Genomic DNA, 21708 nt, shown 5'->3' with positions numbered 1-21708 from the left:
ACATTAAGTATTATTAAAATTAATATTTTGTATCATAAAATTTATGTCAAGTGATATTTTTAAATAATGTTTTTATAAGAAATATATTAAAAAAATAATTTTTAAATATATAAATATAATTTTTTACAAGTGAATATAGAAAAGTTAGATTAAATGAATATTTTATTTAGTTACTTAGTTTTAATAGTAAAAAAATACCATTATTATGAATTAAACTAATATTTTATTATATTATTTGCAAAAATATATCATTATCTTTATATTTTAAAATTAGAACCTTACAATGTTTTGTATTTATTAAAAACGTCACTTCTATTTTTATTAATATAATAATTTTTTCATTAAAAAATAAAAGAATATGTAAAAATAATTTATTTATTTATAAATTTTTTAAAAATAAAATTTAAAGTTTCATAAATTTTAATTTATTTTTGTAATGAAGTAATTGTACGTTATTTTTATCAAGAAACTGTACGTTATTTCGAAGTCCCATTAATTAATTAATTAACTAATTAATTTTCTTGCTTGTTAATTGAATTTTATTAATTATATTGACCTTCTACAGAAATAAAAAAAATAAATTTACTGAAAAAAAGGGAAAGAAAAACTATGTAAATCCTCTTGTTGGCTTCATCCATTTCACTACCTGCAAGAGAAACAAGTGAAGAAACAAGAAGCATGAAAATTCCTTCTGCAATTCTCCTTCTCGCGCTTCTAGTCTCCTTTTCTGTAACTCACGTCAAATCGGACGCCTCCGATCACCGCTACAAGGACGGCGATTCTGTTCCCCTTTACGCCAATAAGGTCGGCCCCTTTCACAACCCCAGGTAATTCCTTCAATTTCATTTCCTAGATCTGATTTTTTGTCTGGCATTTTTCATTTTTCAATAGTGTTCTATTTGGATGTATTTTCAATATTTATCCATTAAAAAGTAGAAATTAGGGAATGAGACACAGCGTGGAAAGGGGTTTTGAAATTTGGAAAATCAATAGAAATGGCGATACCAAACGTATCTTATGAATTGAGTTTCGGAGATCGATGCAGAGTATGAAGTTTTTATTTGCCCTTTTTCCCCTTTTGTATATTTATATATTTTTATTACTGGTGTATTTAATTAAGTATTGGGCTAGATTGTGACTATTCTGCTTATTTATCTTACTCTCACTTTTGGGTTGCTGATAATTTCTGTGTTTTCTGATTGTCTGAAATTTCAGTGAAACGTATCGCTATTTCGATCTGCCCTTCTGTGTTCCAGGTTGTTGTCTCTGCTTGTGCTTTATCTTCTATTTATAGCGGATTTTCTTTTTGTACATGTACTTTTATTTATGTTTTTTTTGGCTAATTTTTTGTTTATTCTCAAGGAAACCTTTCCAAATGCAACATTGGAAACTTGTTGAATAAGCTACTTGTTTAGAGTGGACATATAAAAAGACAGGAAGAAAATAGATGTTTAGGAAGTTTTAATGTGTGCTATATGTGCTGCACTCCACTTAATTCAAATGCGATAGACATTATATTTGTTCGCATGTTCAATAATTGATTTTGAAGCTAGAAAGGAGAGCATTGCAAGAATTTTGAACCTTAAGGATGAAATTTTGTTTGGATGTGAGAATTTTGCCCATTTCTCTTTTTTGATGTTTGAGTGAATTTTAATGGCAGAACACCTGAAAGAGAAAACAGAAGCTCTTGGTGAGGTGTTGAATGGAGATCGTTTGGTCAGTGCTCCTTACAAACTCAACTTTAGAGATGAGAAGGACACAGCAGTTGTTTGCCGGAAGAAGCTTACGAAGGAGGAAGTTGCACAATTCCGATCTGCAGTTGACAAAGACTATTACTTCCAGATGTACTATGATGATTTGCCAATTTGGGGTTTCATAGGAAAGGTTGACAAGGAAGGCAAAGCTGACCCAAGTGAATACAAGTACTTCCTTTACAAGCATATCCAGTTTGATGTTCTTTATAACAAGGACCGTGTGATTGAAGTAAGTACCCGGATGGATCCTCATTCACTGTTGGATCTGACAGAGGACAAGGGAGTTAATGCAGAGTTTCTTTATACTGTGAAATGGAAGGAAACAGATACTCCCTTCGAGAAGAGAATGGAGAAGTACTCCCTGTCTTCTTCACTGCCACATCACTTGGAGATCCATTGGTTCTCAATTATAAACTCTTGTGTGACAGTTCTCCTTTTAACTGGTTTTCTTGCTACAATTCTCATGCGGGTCTTGAAGAATGACTTCATGAAGTAAGCTTTATTTTGAAAATTGTTCAGTTCATATTTATATTTATGAATATTGTTCTTATACATATTGTATTTCTTCAAGGTATGCTCAAGATGAGGAAGCTGCTGATGACCAGGAAGAGACTGGATGGAAGTACATCCATGGTGATGTATTTAGGTACCCAAAGTACAAATCTTTGTTTGCTGCTGCCCTTGGTTCTGGCACCCAGTTGTTTACACTGTAAGTAACTTGTTACAAGTTATATTCTAATTCTTGTTACTCAATTTTATTATGCTGCTCATTCCTGGTTATATTTTCTTTAATGTCTGTCATCAAATTTGTTATGTGCATCCAGTACTGTCTTTATTTTTATGCTTGCCTTGGTTGGCGTATTTTATCCATACAATCGAGGAGCTCTGTTTACTGCACTGGTGGTTATTTATGCACTTACTTCCGGAATTGCTGGATATACTGCAACCTCTTTATATTGTCAGCTGGAAGGAAAGAACTGGGTATGCTTTTATGGCTTTTGTTTGCAACTGAGTTATTTCAATGTGATTATTTCAAGAGCTAGATTTTCAAAATGAAGTTTCTATTTCTGTGTTGACAGGTCAGGAATCTTTTGCTGACAGGATGCCTTTTCTGTGGACCTCTGTTCCTCACATTCTGCTTCCTGAACACTGTTGCCATAATTTACAGTGCGACTGCTGCATTGCCTTTTGGCACTATTGTGGTAATTGTCCTTATATGGACGCTGGTAACATCTCCATTACTCGTGTTGGGTGGTATTGCTGGCAAAAATAGCAAGGCTGAGTTTCAAGCCCCTTGTCGAACCACAAAATATCCCCGGGAGATCCCAATATTGCCATGGTACAGGAGTGCTCTTCCTCAGATGGCAATGGCTGGTTTTCTGCCTTTTAGTGCCATCTACATTGAGCTTTACTACATATTTGCCAGTGTTTGGGGTCACAGGATTTACACCATCTACAGCATCCTGTTTATTGTCTTCATTATTCTTCTGGTTGTCACGGCTTTCATAACTGTTGCCTTGACATACTTCCAACTTGCTGCTGAAGATCATGAATGGTGGTGGAGGTACATAAGTTTTTGCATTCAGATTTATCCCCTTTGTTTGCTTCACTATTAAAAGTTTGGCCCCTGTTCATGATTTTGTCTTGTAGTTCTCTATCTGCCTACCTTTTGCTAAAAGAAATTCCACATTTTCTGTTGTCTCTTGTTTTGCTTCTACCTGAAATATTAGTTATAGTTAGCTGTAAAATTTAGCATCATCAAATTCTTGGTCAATCTTAGTGGAAGATTGATAGTCTTGCATAAAAAATTTTTTATGGAGATTCATGTGAAAAACTGGGATGAAGCTAGGAAATTTCTCATTTGTTATCTTGGAAAAACCGCTTTCTGAGGAACTTGGTTTTCATTTTCACAGGTCTTTTCTCTGTGGTGGATCAACTGGCCTATTCATCTATGCTTACTGCTTGTATTACTATTATGCCCGGTCAGATATGTCTGGCTTCATGCAAACCTCTTTCTTCTTCGGGTACATGGCTTGCATATGCTATGGCTTCTTTCTCATGCTTGGTACGGTGGGTTTCCGTGCCTCTCTGCTCTTTGTTCGCCACATATACAGGTCGATTAAGTGTGAGTAGTTGGTTGGACCTTCCTCATCTTCTTTTTCTGTCAGATAAATATCTGTTATTTTTGTTAGAAGTTAGGCTCGAGAATGCTTTGGGTGTCAGAAGTGAAAAATATGAAGCTTTCGCCTTGGCCATGCTTTTGATCTCTTTCTTGCTTTAGGATTTCTTGGGTATCTTTGATGGGGCATATAGACATTCAGGGTGTATGTAATTATCATACATAAAATATGAAAACGCCTGTATTGCTGCATATACCTTCAGGTCTATAGAAGCAGCTTTTTTTTTTTTTTTTATTTTTTTTCCCTACACGTTCTTTGAAATTGAAACCTATTTTCCTGACTACTAGCTGATGTAAAGATGCAAATTTGTCTGATAAATGCATACGTCTAGTACATTGCCAACCAGCTTAAAACCCTTTATCATTGATCCTGATATTTGACTAAGCCTGCGCAGAAAATATTTTTTTACATTTTTTGGTGTTTGAGATATTAAAAAAAAAATAGTCTAACCAAAAATATTTTTTTGGTTAAAATAATTCAAGGAAAATGGCTTTTTTTTCAATGAAAAAATAAATATTTTTTGTATTTTGAGAATTTTATGAAGAGTTTTATATATAAATTTATTAATATATTTTATTTTTTAAATCAGAATTAAAAAGTGAAAACTAAGTTATTTTTTGGAAGGTTCCTGCGGAAGATAATTTGTATTTAATAATATTTTTTTGAAAAATATTTTTTAATAAAATAATTTATTTTTTATTATTTAATTTTAAATTTAAAAATAAGATATGTTAGTAAATTTATATATAGAACTATTAAAAATATTATAAGAAAATGACTTTTTTTAAAATATTTTAATTAGAAAAATATTTTTTGTTAGCTAATATTTTTAAGTGTTTTAAATGTTAGAAAATATTTTTTTTAAAAAAAAATCTCAAAATTTTAAAAATGTCAAGCGCTGGCTATTCTTCAATCTCAATAATGATATTATGTATTGATGAATCACTGGACTAGCCTCAGCATGAAGTAATTGTACAGTAAAGTGCCACTTGTTATATAATTTTTAGATTAATTGAAATCAAATAAACTAATCGACCTGTCGTGTTGAATCCAGTTCATCAATTCAATTATTGGAAAAAAGGGACTTAATTTTGACTTAGTTCAGGCTTGCTGACGATTTCAATTCCAAATTTTGTTGGTTTAACCTAATTTATTTTGGATTTCTTTACCATTACGTTTGTCTCCATTTTTAACTTTGGGATTCAAAAAATCTGAGTCGACTTAATAGTTGATGTTTTCTGAAAAAATTTTAACAATCCATTGATCAGCATCATAATATAAATATAACACAATTTTCTCATAAAAGAAAAAAAAATAATAGTCGGTGTCGAGCCCTTTACTAATAATATTTATAAGACATTTTAGTTATGATGAATTTTATTTAAATTTATCATATACCATAAAACGTTTTATCAGATTTCTCATTTTTTAGAAAATTCTTTAATCCTTCCAAAATTCAAAGTTAATTAAATAAAAATTTCATACATTTTGTAAAATTTAAACACTTCAGGTTTATATATATAAAAAAAATTTAACATTATTTTTCATATTATATCAAATTAAACCAAAAACTGCACCATTCATAAAGCTTCTATAAGTTTTTTGAATTTTATTTTTGCGAACGTGCTCTCTAAACGAGAAACTTAAAATATGGAATCCAAGTTGCTATAATTTCATAATTCAGATAGATTCGTGATGTATGAGATAGAATCTCTGTCTTCATGCATTAACAAACAGTTTAATTTTATATATTATTTAATTTTTATAATTTTAAAATTTCACATTATTTAGCCATTCTAGTTAAAATATTTTATTTTTTATAGAAAAATAAATAATTTTAAAATAAAAATGAATGCAGTCATTAAATGATAATTATTAACATTATTTGTTCTTTGAATTTTTAAATTATAAAATAAGTTAGATTTAATATTCATGTACTAATTTTAAAGGATCAAGTTTTAATTAAAAAAAAATTAAAGAGTATAATTATAATAAAATAAAAAGCGCAATTATTAATAATTCAACTTAATTATTTAAAACATAAAACACCACTAAATATGGTCTAATTCTGTAAAATTAGACCAGCAATTATTGTAAAATTAAAAAGAAAAAGGATTAATTGGGATTCATATCTCTGCATCAAGCTCTAGACTAAAATCGTGTGGCCCTAGAATGTTGGCCACTAGAACTCCTTTGCGTTGAGGAAGGTTACTGATCTTGTTCGACTCCTCCTCGGTCAACGACCAGTCAAAGATCTGTAGGTTCTCCTTCATCCTCTCCTTGTTGTAACTTTTTGCCACCAAACTCACTCCTTGCTCATGCACCCATCTCAGCGCAACCTTCACACACACACACACATTATAAACGTTTGAAGTATAAAGATTACGTCTAAAAGAAGTATAAGGATTAGTTCAGACAAAATATAAATAAATATTTTGGGTGTAATAAGTACCTGAGCTGTAGTTTTGCCTTTTGCTTTGGCAATTTGTTGAAGCACATCACATTCTAGAATTCTGTTGTCACCCCATTTAGTTCCATTTGCACCCAACGGTGAGTAAGCTGTAATATGAATACCTTTTCCCTTGCAAAACTCCCTCAGTTGCTTCTGCTGCCAAAGTGGGTTCATCTCCACCTGCAACTTAAAAAAAAATATGTGAAGAAATAACAACACCCATTTCTTTTTTTTTTTTCTTAAATAATTTTTGTGCGGTTGACAAAAGTAAAAAAAAAAAAAAATCTGGTCTAGCATTAGATTTATAAAACTCTGATATAACTTTCCACTCGCCTGATTTACGGGTGGAGGAATTTTAGCAGTGGAGAGAAGCTCCTCGAGTTTCTTACAAGAAAAATTGCTGACACCAATAGCCTTAGTAAGGCCAAGAGTTTTGCATTCTTCCATGCCTTCCCACACAGATTTAATGTCCAAAGGAAATATATTTTCTCTTGTAGTTGGCAGTGAACGAACGTTTTGGCTCAATTTGAATGGCCAATGTATAAGGTACAAATCCAAGTATTCCAGCTGAAGATTCCTACAACCAAAACCAATAAAAATAATAAACTCTGCAGGATCTGAAATGAGTTTAAGGGCCTGTGATGATTACCTTAGGCTCATCCTGATGGCAGGCACCACCATATCTTTGTCAGCGAAGCTGCTCCATAGCTTGGAAGTGATGAAGAGTTCATCTCTAGATTTGATCAGACCCAGACGCAAGGCCTCAGATATTGCTTCCCCAAGAGGCTCTTCTGATCTGTACGCCAACGCAGTGTCGAAGTGGCGGTAGCCTGCTTTAATGGCTTCAATAAGGGCAGTTTTTGTTGTTTCTTTATCAGTTGGAGGATACGGTGATGTTCCCATGCCGATCACCGGCATCGTTTTCCCACAGGAGCTTAGAGTTATTTCAGGTATCACTGCCATTTGTAGCTGCTACCAACTAGGCTTTCCAAGTCTTTCTGCAGATTATTCTTGGTTTCACTAAACATATATACATATAAACAATGAGTAAAGTTGGTAATTAAGAGATTGATTGGGGCGCCACCTAAATGGCCGATACCCATTATATCACTTTTTTTTTTTAACTTTTCGTATGCAAAATTGGTGAACAGTAAAAAAATAAATACTAATTTATAATAATTATTATTTTTCACATTTAAAGGTTTAATCTGATAATAAATATATTTTACTAAATATGAGAAATTTTATGTTCTGCTCTCTCATCACTCGATTTTCATTTCAAAAAGAAATAATTATTACTTTTAAAAATTACATTAATTTTATGTGCACATACATTTTAAATAATAAAATAACTCTTTTTAATTACTTGCTTTTATGTATATAATCTAAAAACCAGCTTATCAATAACAATATTTAACTAAGACTAAATAGAATTAGATCAGTTAATTTCTAGTTCATTTTAATTTATTTTTGAGTTAATCTTAAATTTGATTTGGTTTTCTATAATTTTATTTTTTTAATATAATGATTTGATAGACAAAGACCAAAACAAGTCGGGTTTGGATTAAGCTATTAAACCATTAATTAGAATTAGATTCAAATTTAAATCAAGCTAATTAATTACAACCTAGTTATTGCCTGAATGGTTGTATCGACTCCTAATCGGCTTACCTAAAACAAACCCGTGCATGTACAGTGTCTAATCTATCTCTTTAACCTAATAATATTTATTACGTGTCTAAGGAAAAATAATATTATTTATTATCTTTGATAAAAATAAATAAATACTATAGTAAGGGTTTTAGTTTTGAAAATCATTAAAAAAATAATCATTCAATTATAAAGACTGAGGTAGTATAATAATATATTTTTTCTATTAAGACTGTCATGTGACAATACAATATAATAAATAAATATATATATATATATATATATATATATATATATATATATATAAAGATGAAATAATATGAAAGATAAAAGAAGACATTGATCAAATGATAAATTATTTTTTTATTGTAATTAATTGGATTATTTTTATTTTTATTTAAATTTTATTTTAATAAAGATAATAATAATATTCTCGATATTTAACGACTTGTAGACGATACACTTTAACAAGTTTTACTCATGATTTGCTACTTTTATAACGTCGTATTCATTGGGAAAAAGTATTATGGAAGTCATTTTCTACCTTATCTAGTGAGTCTTCATGAAATGCTATTGAAAATAAATAGAAGATATACTAGCAAGCAACAAGTATCTCTTGAAGAGTAAATGACTTCACCATTCTATATACACTTTGCTCTTTATTTATGACTGCCATTTAGGTGTCATGCAAGCTTTTTGTGAGTATTGGAATGTATCACCAACAGTATCTGTATTCCTGGTGGGAGAAATTCACATCACTTTGGGACTTGAAATAATCTTCTCTTATTTTTACTCCTTTTATAAGTAACAAAAGCATATCCTTCATCAGATTCTACCTTCTTTTTATTGTCTTTTAGCTTGATGTCTCCAACATATGGCTGGTTTTCGACTTGAAGTTGAGATGAGGTTTGAGTTAGAGATGCATTACTCAATATTTGAATTGGCTCAAAAGATCCAAACTTCAGCATCATAGCAGATAGGCCAATATACGACTTGATCCTTTTGATAGTAGTCATATTTGAAGTTGCAAAATTTTTTTTATAAAAAATGACATCTCCTATTGTATGTAGCTCCATAACCTTATCTTTGAAGATGAAACACTTTTGCACAGGATGACTAATCAATCGATGATACCTACAATAGTTTGGATCATTCGTACGATTAGCCTTTTCTAAATGTTTTACCTCTAGCAATTCAATGGAATCCTTTTGATAGTAGTCATATTTGAAGTTGCAATATTTTTTTTATAAAAAATGACATCTCCTATTGTATGTAGCTCCATAACCTTATCTTTGAAGATGAAACACTTTTGCACAGGATGACTAATCAATCGATGATACCTACAATAGTTTGGATCATTCGTACGATTAGCCTTTTCTAAATGTTTTATCTCTAGCAATTCAATGGAATTAACTTGCAACAAATTATTCAACATCCCTGATACATCAAAATCAGAGAAAGGATATTACTTCTTTTGACGTTCTTTCAAGGTGATTTTCTTTTAATGGTCGAATAAATTACTTAACCATGAGATCTTCTTCAGTCCCATTGGGTATACCAAAAATTTGTACATACAAATTTCGTGACTAAAATTAAAGACAAAGAAAATGAGAACAAGTATCAATTTAATAAAAAAAAAAGAGTAGTTTGATCTCTAATAATGAATTTATTCATATAAAAGAACTCAATCCTTTGAATATTTTTTTTTACTCGTGCAATTCAAAAATTTGAAAAACTTGTTCTTGAATCGGTAGAGAAGATTTCTTCGATTTGGGGAACAAAAACTTGTAGATTTGGTAGTCTTGAAACTTAGATGAAATTTCTTTAGAGCTGATGGATTCTCTCTTTTGACACTTGTGATTCAAGGACTTGAAAAACTTATTCTCGAATTGTTAGAGAAGACCTCTTCGATGTGGGGAAGATGGACTTGTAGATTTGATAGTCTTGAAACTTTGATGAAATTTTTGTAGAGTTAATAATTTTTGTAGAACCGGTAGATTCTCCTTTGACATTTATAATTCAAAGAGTTAAAAAGTTTGTTTTTGAATTAGTAAAATGACTCTGTCGATTTGGAGAATGGGAACTTATAGATTTTATAGTCTTGAAACTTGAGTAAAGTTAGTAGCTTTTAGTTTTGAAAGAGTTTCTGTAGCTCGAGATTTGATCCTCTTCTTTTTTTTTTTCTCATTTGAGGAGGATCTCTATTTATAGAGAATTTGGGAGGAAGCTGATTGATTTTTGATAAATATCACTATTTTATTGGTTGACTTGACTCTTTTAATTGGATGATGACATGATAATTTTAATTAGTCAATTTATATTATAAATATTTAAATGAATTTATTTATAGAAATTAATTTAATTAAAATAATCATTAAATAAAATTTATGGACCTAAAATACATGTGACATTTTATAGTTGAAATTTAAATAATTTTTTTATTCCTATAATATAATTCTAATAAAAGTAATAATATATTTTAGATAGAGATTTCCATTATTATTTTCCTAATAAAAATGATTTATTTTAACATTAAATATGAAATTAGGAGGGTGTTTAGATTAGCTTATAAGTTATTTAAAGCTTATAAGTATTTTAAATTTTAAATAATTAAATTTTTGGTTAAAATGCTTATATAAGTAGGTGATAAACAATTGATATATTTAGTGATAATTAGCTTTTAAATACATTTATTTATTTTTTTAAACTGAAAATAGAATTAAAAATTGGAGGAGTATAACCTGAAATCTCTTAAATCTACTCAAATATATTTACCATCAAACTAAATATGTGAGTGCTTAAATACATTTATTATTAAAATTACTAAAGATGATAAATAAAATATATGATAAAGTTTTAAAATTTAATGAAGAGGATATGATAATTTACTTGGTCAAACCATCTTATAAATTTAGTATTTCTCAACTTTTTTCTTAATTTATAAATTTAAAAAATGTTATAAACAAATAATTCATCTAACTTTGACTATTTTATAAGCTAAGAGACATACCTAAATTAAAAGGCTTAATTTTTCTATCTGCTATAAAGCAATTTTTTAATGTAATTATTTCAAAAAGAATAAATTTGTAATTTAAGGTTTCATTTATTTACAGAGTTATACAGAAAAAATATTTTTTATAAGGTATTTTCACAGGTTTAGTCGAATAAATATGAGATATTTTAGATTTTACACTTAATTTTTAATTTTTAATTTAAAAAAATCGATACGTGCATTTATTATATTAGTTAAAATAGTTAAATGCAGTGCTGATTTCCTTTACCATCATTGGAGTGTAATGGTGCATTTATTCTCTTCTTGTCGGTCTTGTAGTTTCTCCAACTAATCTGTGGGTTTGCCCTCCTTATGTGAATGTTTTATTTTTCTTTTCTTTTGTTAGTTTCAGATTTTCCATTTATTTTCTGATTTTTTCTTAGGGCGCAAGTGAGTTTTTGGAAAGAATTTCTTTATTTTTGCAAATCCAGTTTGAAAGGCTTAGATCAATAGAATGGCTTTAATATTTACATGGTGATTTACTACTTGGAGCCTGTATCGGCTTACATGTTACTAAGGTGAGCCTCAACACATGATGGCCGAAGTACTTTGGCCACCACTCTTCTTCGACAACAGTTCAAAAGTTTTTTTTTTTTTTTTTTTTTTTTTTTTTTTTTTTTTTTTTTTTTTTCTGGCCCTGCTGATCCTTCTCTCTAAATTCAATAAATGAAAAAAAATAATTAATTTTTTAAATTTCTGGACTTATATATTGTAATACCCGGCTCGAGTCCGGCCTCAGAATTCCTGTCATCTGGTGGAATCTCGGGTGTCGGAATTCTCGAGAAGGGTCAGGTTAAGCCCTGTACAGAAAAGTTTTAATGAGTTACTGGAATGTTTGATCATGTATGAGATTTCACAGGTACACAGACAGTATAACAGGCTTACTACGGGTCCCGGTGACCTTAAGTCGATCTGAATCCTAATGCCGATAGCAATTCGGTTTCCGGGCTGTTACATATATTATAATTTATATTTTTAGTAATGAATATCTACATTTTTGGAAAAAAAATAATTATTATTTATATATATATATATATATATATAGAAAGAACAAATATATACTTTACACCTCATTCTTTTCATTAAGCTGTTCTACCCTTTTAAATAATAAATAAAATCAAAATAAAATAATATTTATTTTGAAAAATGTTAACAAAAAATTATAAATTAAATCATACAGAAACTATCAGACATTAACAACCAGAGGACATTGAAATTCATATATATATATATATATATATATATATATATATATATATATTAAAACAGCGGAATTATTAAAATTTCAAATTAATTATTTAAAACATAAAATACCACTAAAATATTGTCTATTTCTAATAGGCTTAAAATTAGACCAGCAATTATTGGGATTCATATCTCTGCATCAAGCTCTAGACTAAAATCGTGTGGGCCTAGAATGTTGGCCGATAGAACTCCTTTGCGTTGAGGAAGGTTACTGATCTTGTTCGACTCCTCTTCAGTCAACGACCAATCAAAGATCTGGAGGTTCTCCTTCATCCTCTCCTTGTTGAAACTTTTTGCCACCAAACTCACACCTTGCTCATGCACCCATCTCAGCGAAACCTTCATTTTATTTTATTTACAAAACTTGTGGAAGTGAAATAAGAAAAACAAACAAGAAAGCTAACCATTTTTTCGGAATTAAAGTTTAAAAAAAAATTTATATCTTTTCTTAACTTGGGTCATTTTAGTGTTTTTTGTCCTTTTCAATCTTTTCGCTTATAAAAAAATTTATGTAATATTGAAATATATGGTGGATTCACCTGAAATTCCATGTGTTTATATTAAGATCTATAGATGATAAATATTTTGGGTGTAATAAGTACCTGAGCTGTAGTCTTGCCTTTTGCCTTGGCAATTTGTTGAAGCACATCACATTCTAGAATTCTGTTGTCACCCCATTTAGTTCCATTTGCACCCAACGGTGAGTAAGCTGTGATATGAATACCTTTTCCCTTGCAAAACTCCCTCAGTTGCTTCTGCTGCCAAAGTGGGTTCATCTCCACCTGCAACTTAAAAAAAAAATTATGTGAAAAAATAACAACACTCATTTCTTTTCTTTTTTTTCTCTTAAATAATTTTCCACTCGCCTGATTTACAGCTGGAGGAATTTTAGCAGTGGAGAGAAGCTCCTCGAGTTTCTTACAAGAAAAATTGCTGACACCAATAGCCTTAGTAAGGCCAAGAGTTTTGCATTCTTCCATGCCTTCCCACACAGATTTGATGTCCAAAGGAAATATATTTTCTCTAGTTGTCGGCAGTGAACGAACGTTTTGGCTCAATTTGAATGGCCAGTGTATAAGGTACAAATCCAGATATTCCAGCTGAAGATTCCTAAAACCAAAACCAATAAAACTAATAAACTCTGCAGGATCTGAAATGGGTCTCAGGGCCTGTGATGATTACCTTAGGCTCATCCTGATGGCAGGCACCACCATATCCTTGTCAGCGAAGCTGCTCCATAGCTTGGAAGTGATGAAGAGTTCATCTCTAGATTTGATCAGGCCCAGACGCAAGGCCTCAGATATTGCTTCCCCAAGAGGCTCTTCTGATCTGTACGCGAACGCAGTGTCGAAGTGGCGGTAGCCTGCTTTAATGGCTTCAATAAGGGCAATTTTCGTTGTTTCTTTATCAGTTGGAGCATATGGTGATGTTCCCATGCCGATCACCGGCATGGTTTTCTCACCGGAGCTTAGAGTTATTTCAGGTATCACTGCCATTTCTAGCTGCTACCAACTATGATTTACAAGTTTCTGCTCATTATTCTTGGTTTCACTATACATATATAAACAATCTGCAAAGTTGGTGAACTAGAGATTGATTGGAGCGTTACCCAAATGGCTGATACCCATTAAATCACTTTTTTTCAACTTTTCTTATCCAAACACAATAAATTCACCAACTGAAACCGCAAAAAATAAAGACTAAATTACGGTCTTTTTGTATCCGTTCCATAAATTTTGTTTTACACATTAAAAAATATAATTTTTCAAATATATTCATTATAAAATACATTAAATTTTATTAAATATTAAAAAAATTTAAAACAAAATAAAATATAATATAATTATAATAATCAATTTATATATTATTATAGTTAAAAAAAAGTGAATAATAATTTTAAAATAATAAAAAAATAAATAAAAATTATGAAATAAAAGAAATAATAATTATTACATTTAAAAATTTAATCTGTTTGAATACATAATCTTGGCTCTAATTCTAATGGTAGATCGAGTTCCTACCACTATATGAAAAGATTAAATTATTCAAATTTATAATTTAATATATTTTTTTTAAAATTAAGATTTTCATATATCACTAAAATCAAATAGTAATTTTCTCATAAAAAATATATGAATTTGACTAACTGAGGCTTATAAATACTTTAATTAATTAAACAGAAAGGTTGAGATGTAGCTTTCAATGGAGGAGGACGTGTGATTGACCACATAAAATTGCCACACGTTTACTAATTCATAATAAGACGTCCATGATATTTGTGTGTCACTTGCCTTTGGCTGAGCTTGGCCTAGTTTGTTTATTCTTTCCAGCTAAAATGCATATGCTGATTTTGGAAAATATCATGATTTAGAAGAAAACCATGTTTGTGATTCTCTCCTATATAAAACTTTGCTACTTATTAGAAAAAATTAAAAAAATATATATAAACAAATAATATCGTTATGTTGGATATTTTTTATAATCATAAATATTTTAATTCTGTTCGTGAATATTTATTTTATTCATAATAATTGAATTTTTTAATTAGATAAATAGACAGATAAGATGAGTATCAGTGTCTATTTCTTTATGGTTTCGTAAAATAAAATAAGAGAATGAGTGCAAGAAACAAAGATTTGGTGAGTAATACAAATGTGTGGTTTGTATAATGAGTAAAAGGTCGGAGTATGATACAATAAAAAATAGCTTCAGACAACATTAATACGAAATGTTTTTTTTTTTTTTTTTATAAAAAAGGAAATTGAGTTTACTTGTAGAAAATATTATTTTCATTTAAATATAATATTATTTTATTTTTTATATTATGTAAATGGATATATTTTGTAGGATTTATTTGTTTAAAATATATAAGACTTATATTTACTTATTTACATTTATTTAATTTCATTTAATTTTTTTCAAATTAAAATTTAATTGACCGTTTAAATTTTGAAATAATTGGAATTAATATAACTATATATATTATTTAATATATATATTTATTCTAAGTTATGACTAAACAATTTAAAATAATTTATTTTCTTTGAAGATATTTTTCAAAAAAAATATATTCACAAAATATCCTTTACAGATAAATATTTTCTGAATATATTTAAATGAAACGTCTTTCAAAAGGACAAATATCTTTGTTCTTTTTGTTTGCATTTTTCATTAATTGATGGATGCATCATGCAAACAGCACAAACAGTTGAATTTGCAGCTAAATGCCAAATGCATCAGGCCAATCTATTCTTAGACTTCGCACTAAAGTGAAGTCATCACTGTTTCATTTCCCCCTTTTTCTTGGGAAGTCCATTACGGATCAACAAAGAAGATAAGAACGATTTAGATGATTAGATATAAAAGTCAAAGTGGAAAGATAATGCAAAATTTAATATTTTTCTGAATTATTGTCTACGGTCAAACAAAACTGGAAATAATACATTATCAAAATATACAAATATTAACTAGAGTTCTCCATCCCAGAGCTCAGAGAGGGACTTGTAGGGCCCTTCTTCTCTGACGAAAAAATCAGCTAGATGCCCTCTTCTTTGTGGAAGTTGATCTATCTTTTGTAAATCTTCCTCGCTTAGCTCCCAATCAAATATCTGCAAGTTCTCTTTCATTCTTTCCTTGTTAAAGCTTTTCACAACAACACTAACTCCTTGCTGGTATACCCATCTCAGACACACCTCCATTAACATGCATCACTTTGTCAGAAATTGATGTATTGTGAATCAAACAATATTGGATGAAAAAAAAAAACACAATATTATTATATAAATTAATAATATTTAAGATAAAGTTTTTCAAATTTGGATTTATCCTTGATGATGATACTGCAACAACTTTGAGTAATGCGAGATTACCTGAGCCACAGTCTTCCCCCTGGCGCTAGCAATCTCTTTCAACGCATCACAATCTATGGGTCTACAGTTAATTAGTTCCCATGGAGTTCCTTTAGTTCCCAGTGCAGAGTACGCTGTTATATGGATACCCTTTTCCTCGCATAATTTCCTCAGCTGCTTCTGCGGCCAAAATACGTTCATCTCCACCTGCCCAAAACACAGCAACAGTACAAAGCAAAATTACTGTATAAAGTTCAAAGTCCCTAGCAAATATAAAAATATTAATACAAGACAGACGAGCCCCCCTACTTGATTGACTGCAGGAGGAATACTTGCAGTGGCTAGCAATTTCTCAATCTTCTTGCACGTAAAGTTGCTAACTCCTATTGATTTTGTAAGGCCAAGACTTTGGCACTCTTCCATGGCCTTCCAAACACCCTCAAAATCCATTACAAGAATGTCACCTGGTGTAAATGGGAATTGGGTTCCTGGCTTCAAACTCACTGGAAAGTGAATCAGATACAAATCAAGGTACGCCAATCCAAGGTTCCTGCATCCATATTAATAAAACAAACACCACAAATCAACAGAAATTCAACTAGTTAAAAAAAAAAAAAAAAAAAAGTAGTGTTCATCCGTACTTGAGAGTCTCTTGTAGAGCAGGAAGGACGAGGTGAGAGTGACAGTTGCTGCAGAAGATCTTAGAGGTGACGAAAAGCTCATCGCGTGATTTGATTAAACCCCTTTGCAAAGCTTCAGCAATGGCATCGCCAAGAGGCTTCTCGGACTGGTAAGCAGCAGCTGTGTCAAAGTGTCTATAGCCAACTTCAATAGCATGGAGAACTGATTGTTTGACAGTTTCTTCATCCTCTCCAAATGGAAAGTCAGCTGTGCCAAAGCCCAGAAGAGGAATCTTTTGGCCCGTTGAGGCTAAGGATGCCAATGGAATGCTTGCCATTAATTTTCCTTCTTCCCCTTCCGTGGTAATTGCTGGTCCTCCATATTATTATAGCCGTGGAAAGTTAGACCGACAACTTGTTTTTTGGCGTTTTCCCGTAAGGTCGACAAGGAGACAGGAACAAATGGCGGAATAGGTAAGCCGCCAATAAAATAAATGCTCGATAGGCCAACTGAGCTTTTTTTTTTTTTTAATTACAGCTATTATTTTATCTTGATCGAGTTGGCCATCAAAGAATAAAATATTTTCTGTAATTATTTAATATATTTAGAAAAATTAAACCATTAAATTTATTTAAAGAAGAATATCAAATTATTTATCACAATACTTATTGATAGTAAATTAATTATTAAAGTAACAAATTTATATTATCTTTCATGGTATTTTTTTATTGGTAATGAAAGTTAGCAAGTAAAATTACACTAAATAAATAAAAATATTTGGAAAATAAATTCACGACAAAAAGTCTTTAAAAATGAAAAAACTTCACCAATTTAATATTATGACAGTTTTTTTTTGCTAAAACATGGAAAATATAATGGGCAAGAGGGAAGTGATAATAAAATTATATTACATGAAATTATTAAAAGAAAAAATATTGATTATATAAATTTTCAGAAGCGTGCTTCATAAAGTAATTTTTTCGAATTTCATATAGATTGTAGGTAGGGGTGGAGGAATGATACGATAAGGGGCACGTGTCGTACTGACGACAAATGCTTTGAAGGGGAATAAAAGTTCCGCAGCGGCGCAGTCGATAGTGTTTCAGCCGTGCTCTACTAAAAGAAAGGGTCTGACTCCGCCACTGATTATAGGGGTGTACAAGTAAACTTTATATAAAAACAAAAATTTTATTATAATTTTAATAACAGGATTATCATATTTTTAAATTATATTTTATCTCTCATGAAAAAACTTCGTCTCGCTTTTGACAGCAAGAGAATTTTTCCTCTTAATTCCCGAAAGGTCTTTACATTGCTTTTAACGTGTACATGGTTTTCATTTTTCCATACTCAAAATGAGAAAATATCATAATAATAATAAAATAATAATTATTATTTATAATAATTCATATTTATATTTAATATTAATTAAAAATTTTAATTTATTATAATTATAATTAAAAGAATTAAATTAAATTTATATAAGTTAATTGTAAATTATAATATAATTTCTAAAATTCTACTTAAATAATAAAATAATTGTTAAGTATATATTTTTATTTCAATAATATTATTTTTTATTAATTTTATTATTTACTCTTTATTTTTAATTTTATATAATATTGTGAATATTAATCAAATTTTAAAATATAAAAAAAACTTTACTATTTAAAATATATAATATTTTATTTTATTTAAAATATTATTTAAATTAAAAAATTATATATTTTATTAATGATATAAAATTTTAAGAATTATATTATAATTTATTATTAATTTTTTTAAATTAAAAAATATTAAATTTATTATTTAAAATATTAAATATTAAATATAAATATAAATTATCATAAATTTTTAAATTTATTTATTTAATATTATAAAAAATATATTTTGTATTTTTTTTTTATAAGTACTTCAAATAAGAATGTAGCAATCTATAATTTCGAATGCAAATCTCGATATTCATTGAAGAGTTCAAACGTAACTCCGCGCCTTTTGCCGATGCAGCAGATAAAAGAGGACTGATTGTTTTTTTTTTCAAATGAAAATTAAAGAAGTAAAAATTAAAACCTTACAAATTTATTTAGATAATTGTCTTTTTACGGTTTATTGCGATTTTATAATTGTATTTTTGTAAGAAAAAAAAAAAAAAAAAAAGCTGGATCGAAAGAGCTACGTCCTGTCTCGAGGCAAAGGTAACCGGTCACCGTTCTAATCGGTAAAGCAAGAGCCTGCATGATGGCCATTCATTACATGCGCCGCCCAATAACATCTATTTAATGGCAGTTGACATTTAACTTTTCTTTTTTTAATAAATGCTCCATTATAACAGTGAGCCATCTATGGTGGGGGGACCCACTCATCAAACTTTATTTTAATATTTACTCGCACTAAAATTAAGCAAGTTTTTGACTAGTGAAACGCCCTGCTATGCACGGAATGACATAATTTTTAAAATAATATTAATTTTTTGTTAATTAATTATTATTTATTATTTTCTTTTCATTATCATGTTTTCTCCGAAAAATATTATTTTTATTTAAAAATTATATTTTTGCTGAAATTTTAAAAGTGCAAAGCATTTTAAAGATTTAAATGATTTAATTCATAATAATTGATTAACAGAAAAATGATAAGGGATCAAATAATTAATAAATTAAATATTAACTTTAATTAATTAATTTAATTATTAAACAATATTAATATAAATATAAGCAGAGAGAGCTATGGATTTGATTCCAAAACTAACCTGGAAAATAATATTTTTTTAAGCAACTAAAAAATTATCAAGACAATTTCTTTTTTTTTTTTTTTTTTTGAAAAAAATATAGGTTATGAGGGAGAGGAAGGGCTTTTACAACCGAGAGTGAATTTATTTGATTTTTACCGATATGTATCTTTTGTCCTTTCTATGTTTGTAATTAAAAAGCTAATATCAGCTATTTACAGTATAAACAAATATTTAAGGATATTACAAAAATGTTTAGGGGAGGGTTTATTCAAAATCACAAGTATGTGATTTATTGCTATCCTACAATGGATATATATGGTAAAATCTTAATAACTTGTGACACTCAATTATTTAAATTCCATCAATAAAAAAAAATTCGATCATCATGATGGTCAATATTTAAAATATTAGAAGACTCATCCCATATGTCTGGTCGAGCTATCATGGCATTTAAGTTATCATTAAAGGATATTATACAGTATATCCTCATTACGTCTACAGTTACGAAATCTTTTATTCATTGGCCGATACTAATCAAATTTATAAGAAAATCACTAACTAACTCTATTTTTGTAGAGAATAAAAGCAAAGTATGTACAAAGTTCAAGACACATTTTTACACACTCTTTTTAAGTTCAAGCAATTTTAAGTACACATGCCCTCTTTGATAATCTACTAACTTGAACGTCAGAGTGGTAGCTCATAGGCACCAATCACCTCACTTTCTTTTTTTACAGAGTGACAAGTGATTTTTAGCTCATTTTTTGCCATATTATTTGGTTTCATTGAGTTTTCTTGTTCATTTGAGATAAAATCAGCCTAATATTTTCGTTCATCTCTTCTTTTAGTATTCTTTTTTCATCTCCCATTCTTCAAATGGCTGAAAACTCAGAGCTGTTGCAAAGTCTATTGTTAGCAGGCAAGCCATTGTCTCCTCCACCCCTGGCAATGCACAGGACATTCCTCCTCTAGTCAACGAGACAAACCTCAACAATTTGAACAACAAGCATATGATACAATATATCAAGAAGCTGCAAGCAACCATCGAGAATATAAGACTAGAGAGGAGGCCTCATTCTCCCAAGATGAGGGAGGAAGTATCTTTTGAAACTCCAGAGACTCGGACAGAGACAGTTCACACGCAGTCAAAAGGAAAAGCAACATTGGAGGATGAGGAATCATTACATGAGGCCCTAAGGATGAGGCCCTAAGAGACGTTGATTGGAAGTTGGTTCGTACCATACAAAGGTACCAAAAAGAACGAGAGGAGATTATGGCTTGGATGATACCTCGCCCCTATCAGAGGAAATTCTTGCAGAGTCCTTTCCCACAAAATTCAAACTTCCCAGTTTGGACAAATACGATGGGACAGCAGATCTTAGGAGCCATCTAGCTATCTTTCAGACTACAATGCAATTCCAGGATGTCAACGATTTTGTATTGTGCCGAGTCTTCCCATCCATCCTCACAGGTTTAGTTTAGAAATGGTAATAACATTTGAGTTCAGGTTCTATCAATAGCTTTACTCAACTTTCTATGTTGTTTAAGTCTAAATTTATTACTTGTATACATCTTACAAAGCTCTCCTCATACTTGCAGAAAATCTGACAATGGAGAGGACTAGTCTTTAAGGAGTTTTATCTCACGTTTCAATGCTAAAGTGATACAGATTGAAAAATTAAATCATGAAATAGCCTGTGAGGCACTGAAGAAAGGGCCTTGCAACATAAAATTCATGGATTCATTAATCAAGAATCCAGCAGCCACTTATCAGCAATTGATGAATAAGGCACAAAAACATATATGATTGGATGATGAAGTCCAGACATTAAGAGAGGATAAGAGCACAAGTCAGAATAAAATTGAAAAGTCAAATAAGCAAATCTATGAAAGTGAAAGGAGTTATCCAGTGCCACGCAAAAGGGATGATCGAGGTAAGTTTATAAACTATACTCCACTAAATGATTCACTAACACTCATACTTATGTGGATAAGGAAAAACGGCAAAAAAGTCAAATGGCCAGCCAAGTTTAACCCAAACAAAGCAAGCATGCGAGATAGAACAAAGTATTACTGATTTCATGAAGATCATGGGCACACTATAGAAGAATGCATGCAACTAAATGACGAAATTGAAAGACTCATTAGAGATGAAACTCTGAGGAGGTTTTCTAT

The 21708-nt window shown here is 30.0% G+C and overlaps 4 protein-coding genes across 5 annotated transcripts; 1 reads left to right on the top strand and 3 right to left on the bottom strand.

The window, feature by feature from the left end:
- Positions 1-595: 595 nt before the first annotated feature.
- LOC110605016 (transmembrane 9 superfamily member 2) lies at positions 596-4217 on the top strand. Its single transcript, XM_021743307.2, has 7 exons — positions 596-827; positions 1216-1256; positions 1661-2246; positions 2326-2463; positions 2579-2735; positions 2834-3318; positions 3668-4217. The coding sequence occupies exons 1-7, from the start codon at positions 679-681 to the stop codon at positions 3885-3887; spliced, it is 1776 nt and encodes a 591-aa protein (XP_021598999.1). The 5' UTR covers positions 596-678; the 3' UTR covers positions 3888-4217.
- Positions 4218-5920: 1703 nt separating this feature from the next.
- Positions 5921-7401, bottom strand: LOC110604780 (D-galacturonate reductase). The gene is made up of 4 exons (XM_021743085.2): positions 7036-7401; positions 6720-6963; positions 6387-6566; positions 5921-6273 (listed from the first exon to the last, which is right to left on the bottom strand). Exons 1-4 carry the CDS (start codon positions 7347-7349, stop codon positions 6061-6063), a joined length of 951 nt encoding a protein of 316 aa, XP_021598777.1. The 5' UTR covers positions 7350-7401; the 3' UTR covers positions 5921-6060.
- A 4983-nt stretch (positions 7402-12384) lies between these two features.
- On the bottom strand, positions 12385-13980 carry LOC110605509 (D-galacturonate reductase). 2 transcript variants are annotated; one of them, XM_021744120.2, is made up of 4 exons: positions 13516-13957; positions 13200-13443; positions 12936-13115; positions 12385-12672 (listed from the first exon to the last, which is right to left on the bottom strand). In XM_021744120.2, the coding sequence occupies exons 1-4, from the start codon at positions 13827-13829 to the stop codon at positions 12460-12462; spliced, it is 951 nt and encodes a 316-aa protein (XP_021599812.1). In that variant the 5' UTR covers positions 13830-13957; the 3' UTR covers positions 12385-12459. The 2 variants fall into 2 exon arrangements, with proteins under 2 accessions (XP_021599812.1, XP_043808304.1); XM_043952369.1 differs by having other exon boundaries at positions 12936-13443; positions 13516-13980.
- Positions 13981-15705: 1725 nt separating this feature from the next.
- LOC110604606 (non-functional NADPH-dependent codeinone reductase 2) lies at positions 15706-17170 on the bottom strand. The gene is made up of 4 exons (XM_021742848.2): positions 16823-17170; positions 16491-16731; positions 16203-16388; positions 15706-16025 (listed from the first exon to the last, which is right to left on the bottom strand). The coding sequence occupies exons 1-4, from the start codon at positions 17137-17139 to the stop codon at positions 15801-15803; spliced, it is 969 nt and encodes a 322-aa protein (XP_021598540.1). The 5' UTR covers positions 17140-17170; the 3' UTR covers positions 15706-15800.
- Between the last annotated feature and the right edge of the window lie 4538 nt (positions 17171-21708).

The sequence above is a fragment of the Manihot esculenta genome, chromosome 17, assembly GCF_001659605.2.
Source record: "Manihot esculenta cultivar AM560-2 chromosome 17, M.esculenta_v8, whole genome shotgun sequence".
Taxonomy (NCBI): Eukaryota; Viridiplantae; Streptophyta; class Magnoliopsida; order Malpighiales; family Euphorbiaceae; genus Manihot; species Manihot esculenta.
The sequence above is the reverse complement of the archived record's forward strand: the minus strand, read 5'-3'. Positions and strand labels throughout refer to the sequence as shown.

What these genes read in the sequence shown, in the direction of transcription:
- LOC110604606 (XM_021742848.2), bottom strand. Translation starts at nt 17,139, where the DNA reads ATGGCAAGCATTCCATTGGCATCCTTAGCCTCAACGGGCCAAAAGATT. An exon ending in GCTCTACAAGAGACTCTCAA is followed by an intron (nt 16,732 to 16,822) that starts GTACGGATGAAC and finishes ATATGGATGCAG; the next exon opens with GAACCTTGGATTGGCGTACC. An exon ending in GGGGGAAGACTGTGGCTCAG is followed by an intron (nt 16,026 to 16,202) that starts GTAATCTCGCAT and finishes ATGTTAATGGAG; the next exon opens with GTGTGTCTGAGATGGGTATA.
- LOC110604780 (XM_021743085.2), bottom strand. Translation starts at nt 7,349, where the DNA reads ATGGCAGTGATACCTGAAATAACTCTAAGCTCCTGTGGGAAAACGATG. An exon ending in GCCATCAGGATGAGCCTAAG is followed by an intron (nt 6,964 to 7,035) that starts GTAATCATCACA and finishes TTTTGGTTGTAG; the next exon opens with GAATCTTCAGCTGGAATACT. An exon ending in TTCCTCCACCCGTAAATCAG is followed by an intron (nt 6,567 to 6,719) that starts GCGAGTGGAAAG and finishes TTTAAGTTGCAG; the next exon opens with GTGGAGATGAACCCACTTTG.
- LOC110605509 (XM_043952369.1), bottom strand. Translation starts at nt 13,829, where the DNA reads ATGGCAGTGATACCTGAAATAACTCTAAGCTCCGGTGAGAAAACCATG. An exon ending in GCCATCAGGATGAGCCTAAG is followed by an intron (nt 13,444 to 13,515) that starts GTAATCATCACA and finishes TTTTGGTTTTAG; the next exon opens with GAATCTTCAGCTGGAATATC. An exon ending in AAGGCAAGACTACAGCTCAG is followed by an intron (nt 12,673 to 12,935) that starts GTACTTATTACA and finishes AATAAAATGAAG; the next exon opens with GTTTCGCTGAGATGGGTGCA.
- LOC110605016 (XM_021743307.2), top strand. Translation starts at nt 679, where the DNA reads ATGAAAATTCCTTCTGCAATTCTCCTTCTCGCGCTTCTAGTCTCCTTT. An exon ending in GGCCCCTTTCACAACCCCAG is followed by an intron (nt 828 to 1,215) that starts GTAATTCCTTCA and finishes CTGAAATTTCAG; the next exon opens with TGAAACGTATCGCTATTTCG. An exon ending in TTGAAGAATGACTTCATGAA is followed by an intron (nt 2,247 to 2,325) that starts GTAAGCTTTATT and finishes TATTTCTTCAAG; the next exon opens with GTATGCTCAAGATGAGGAAG.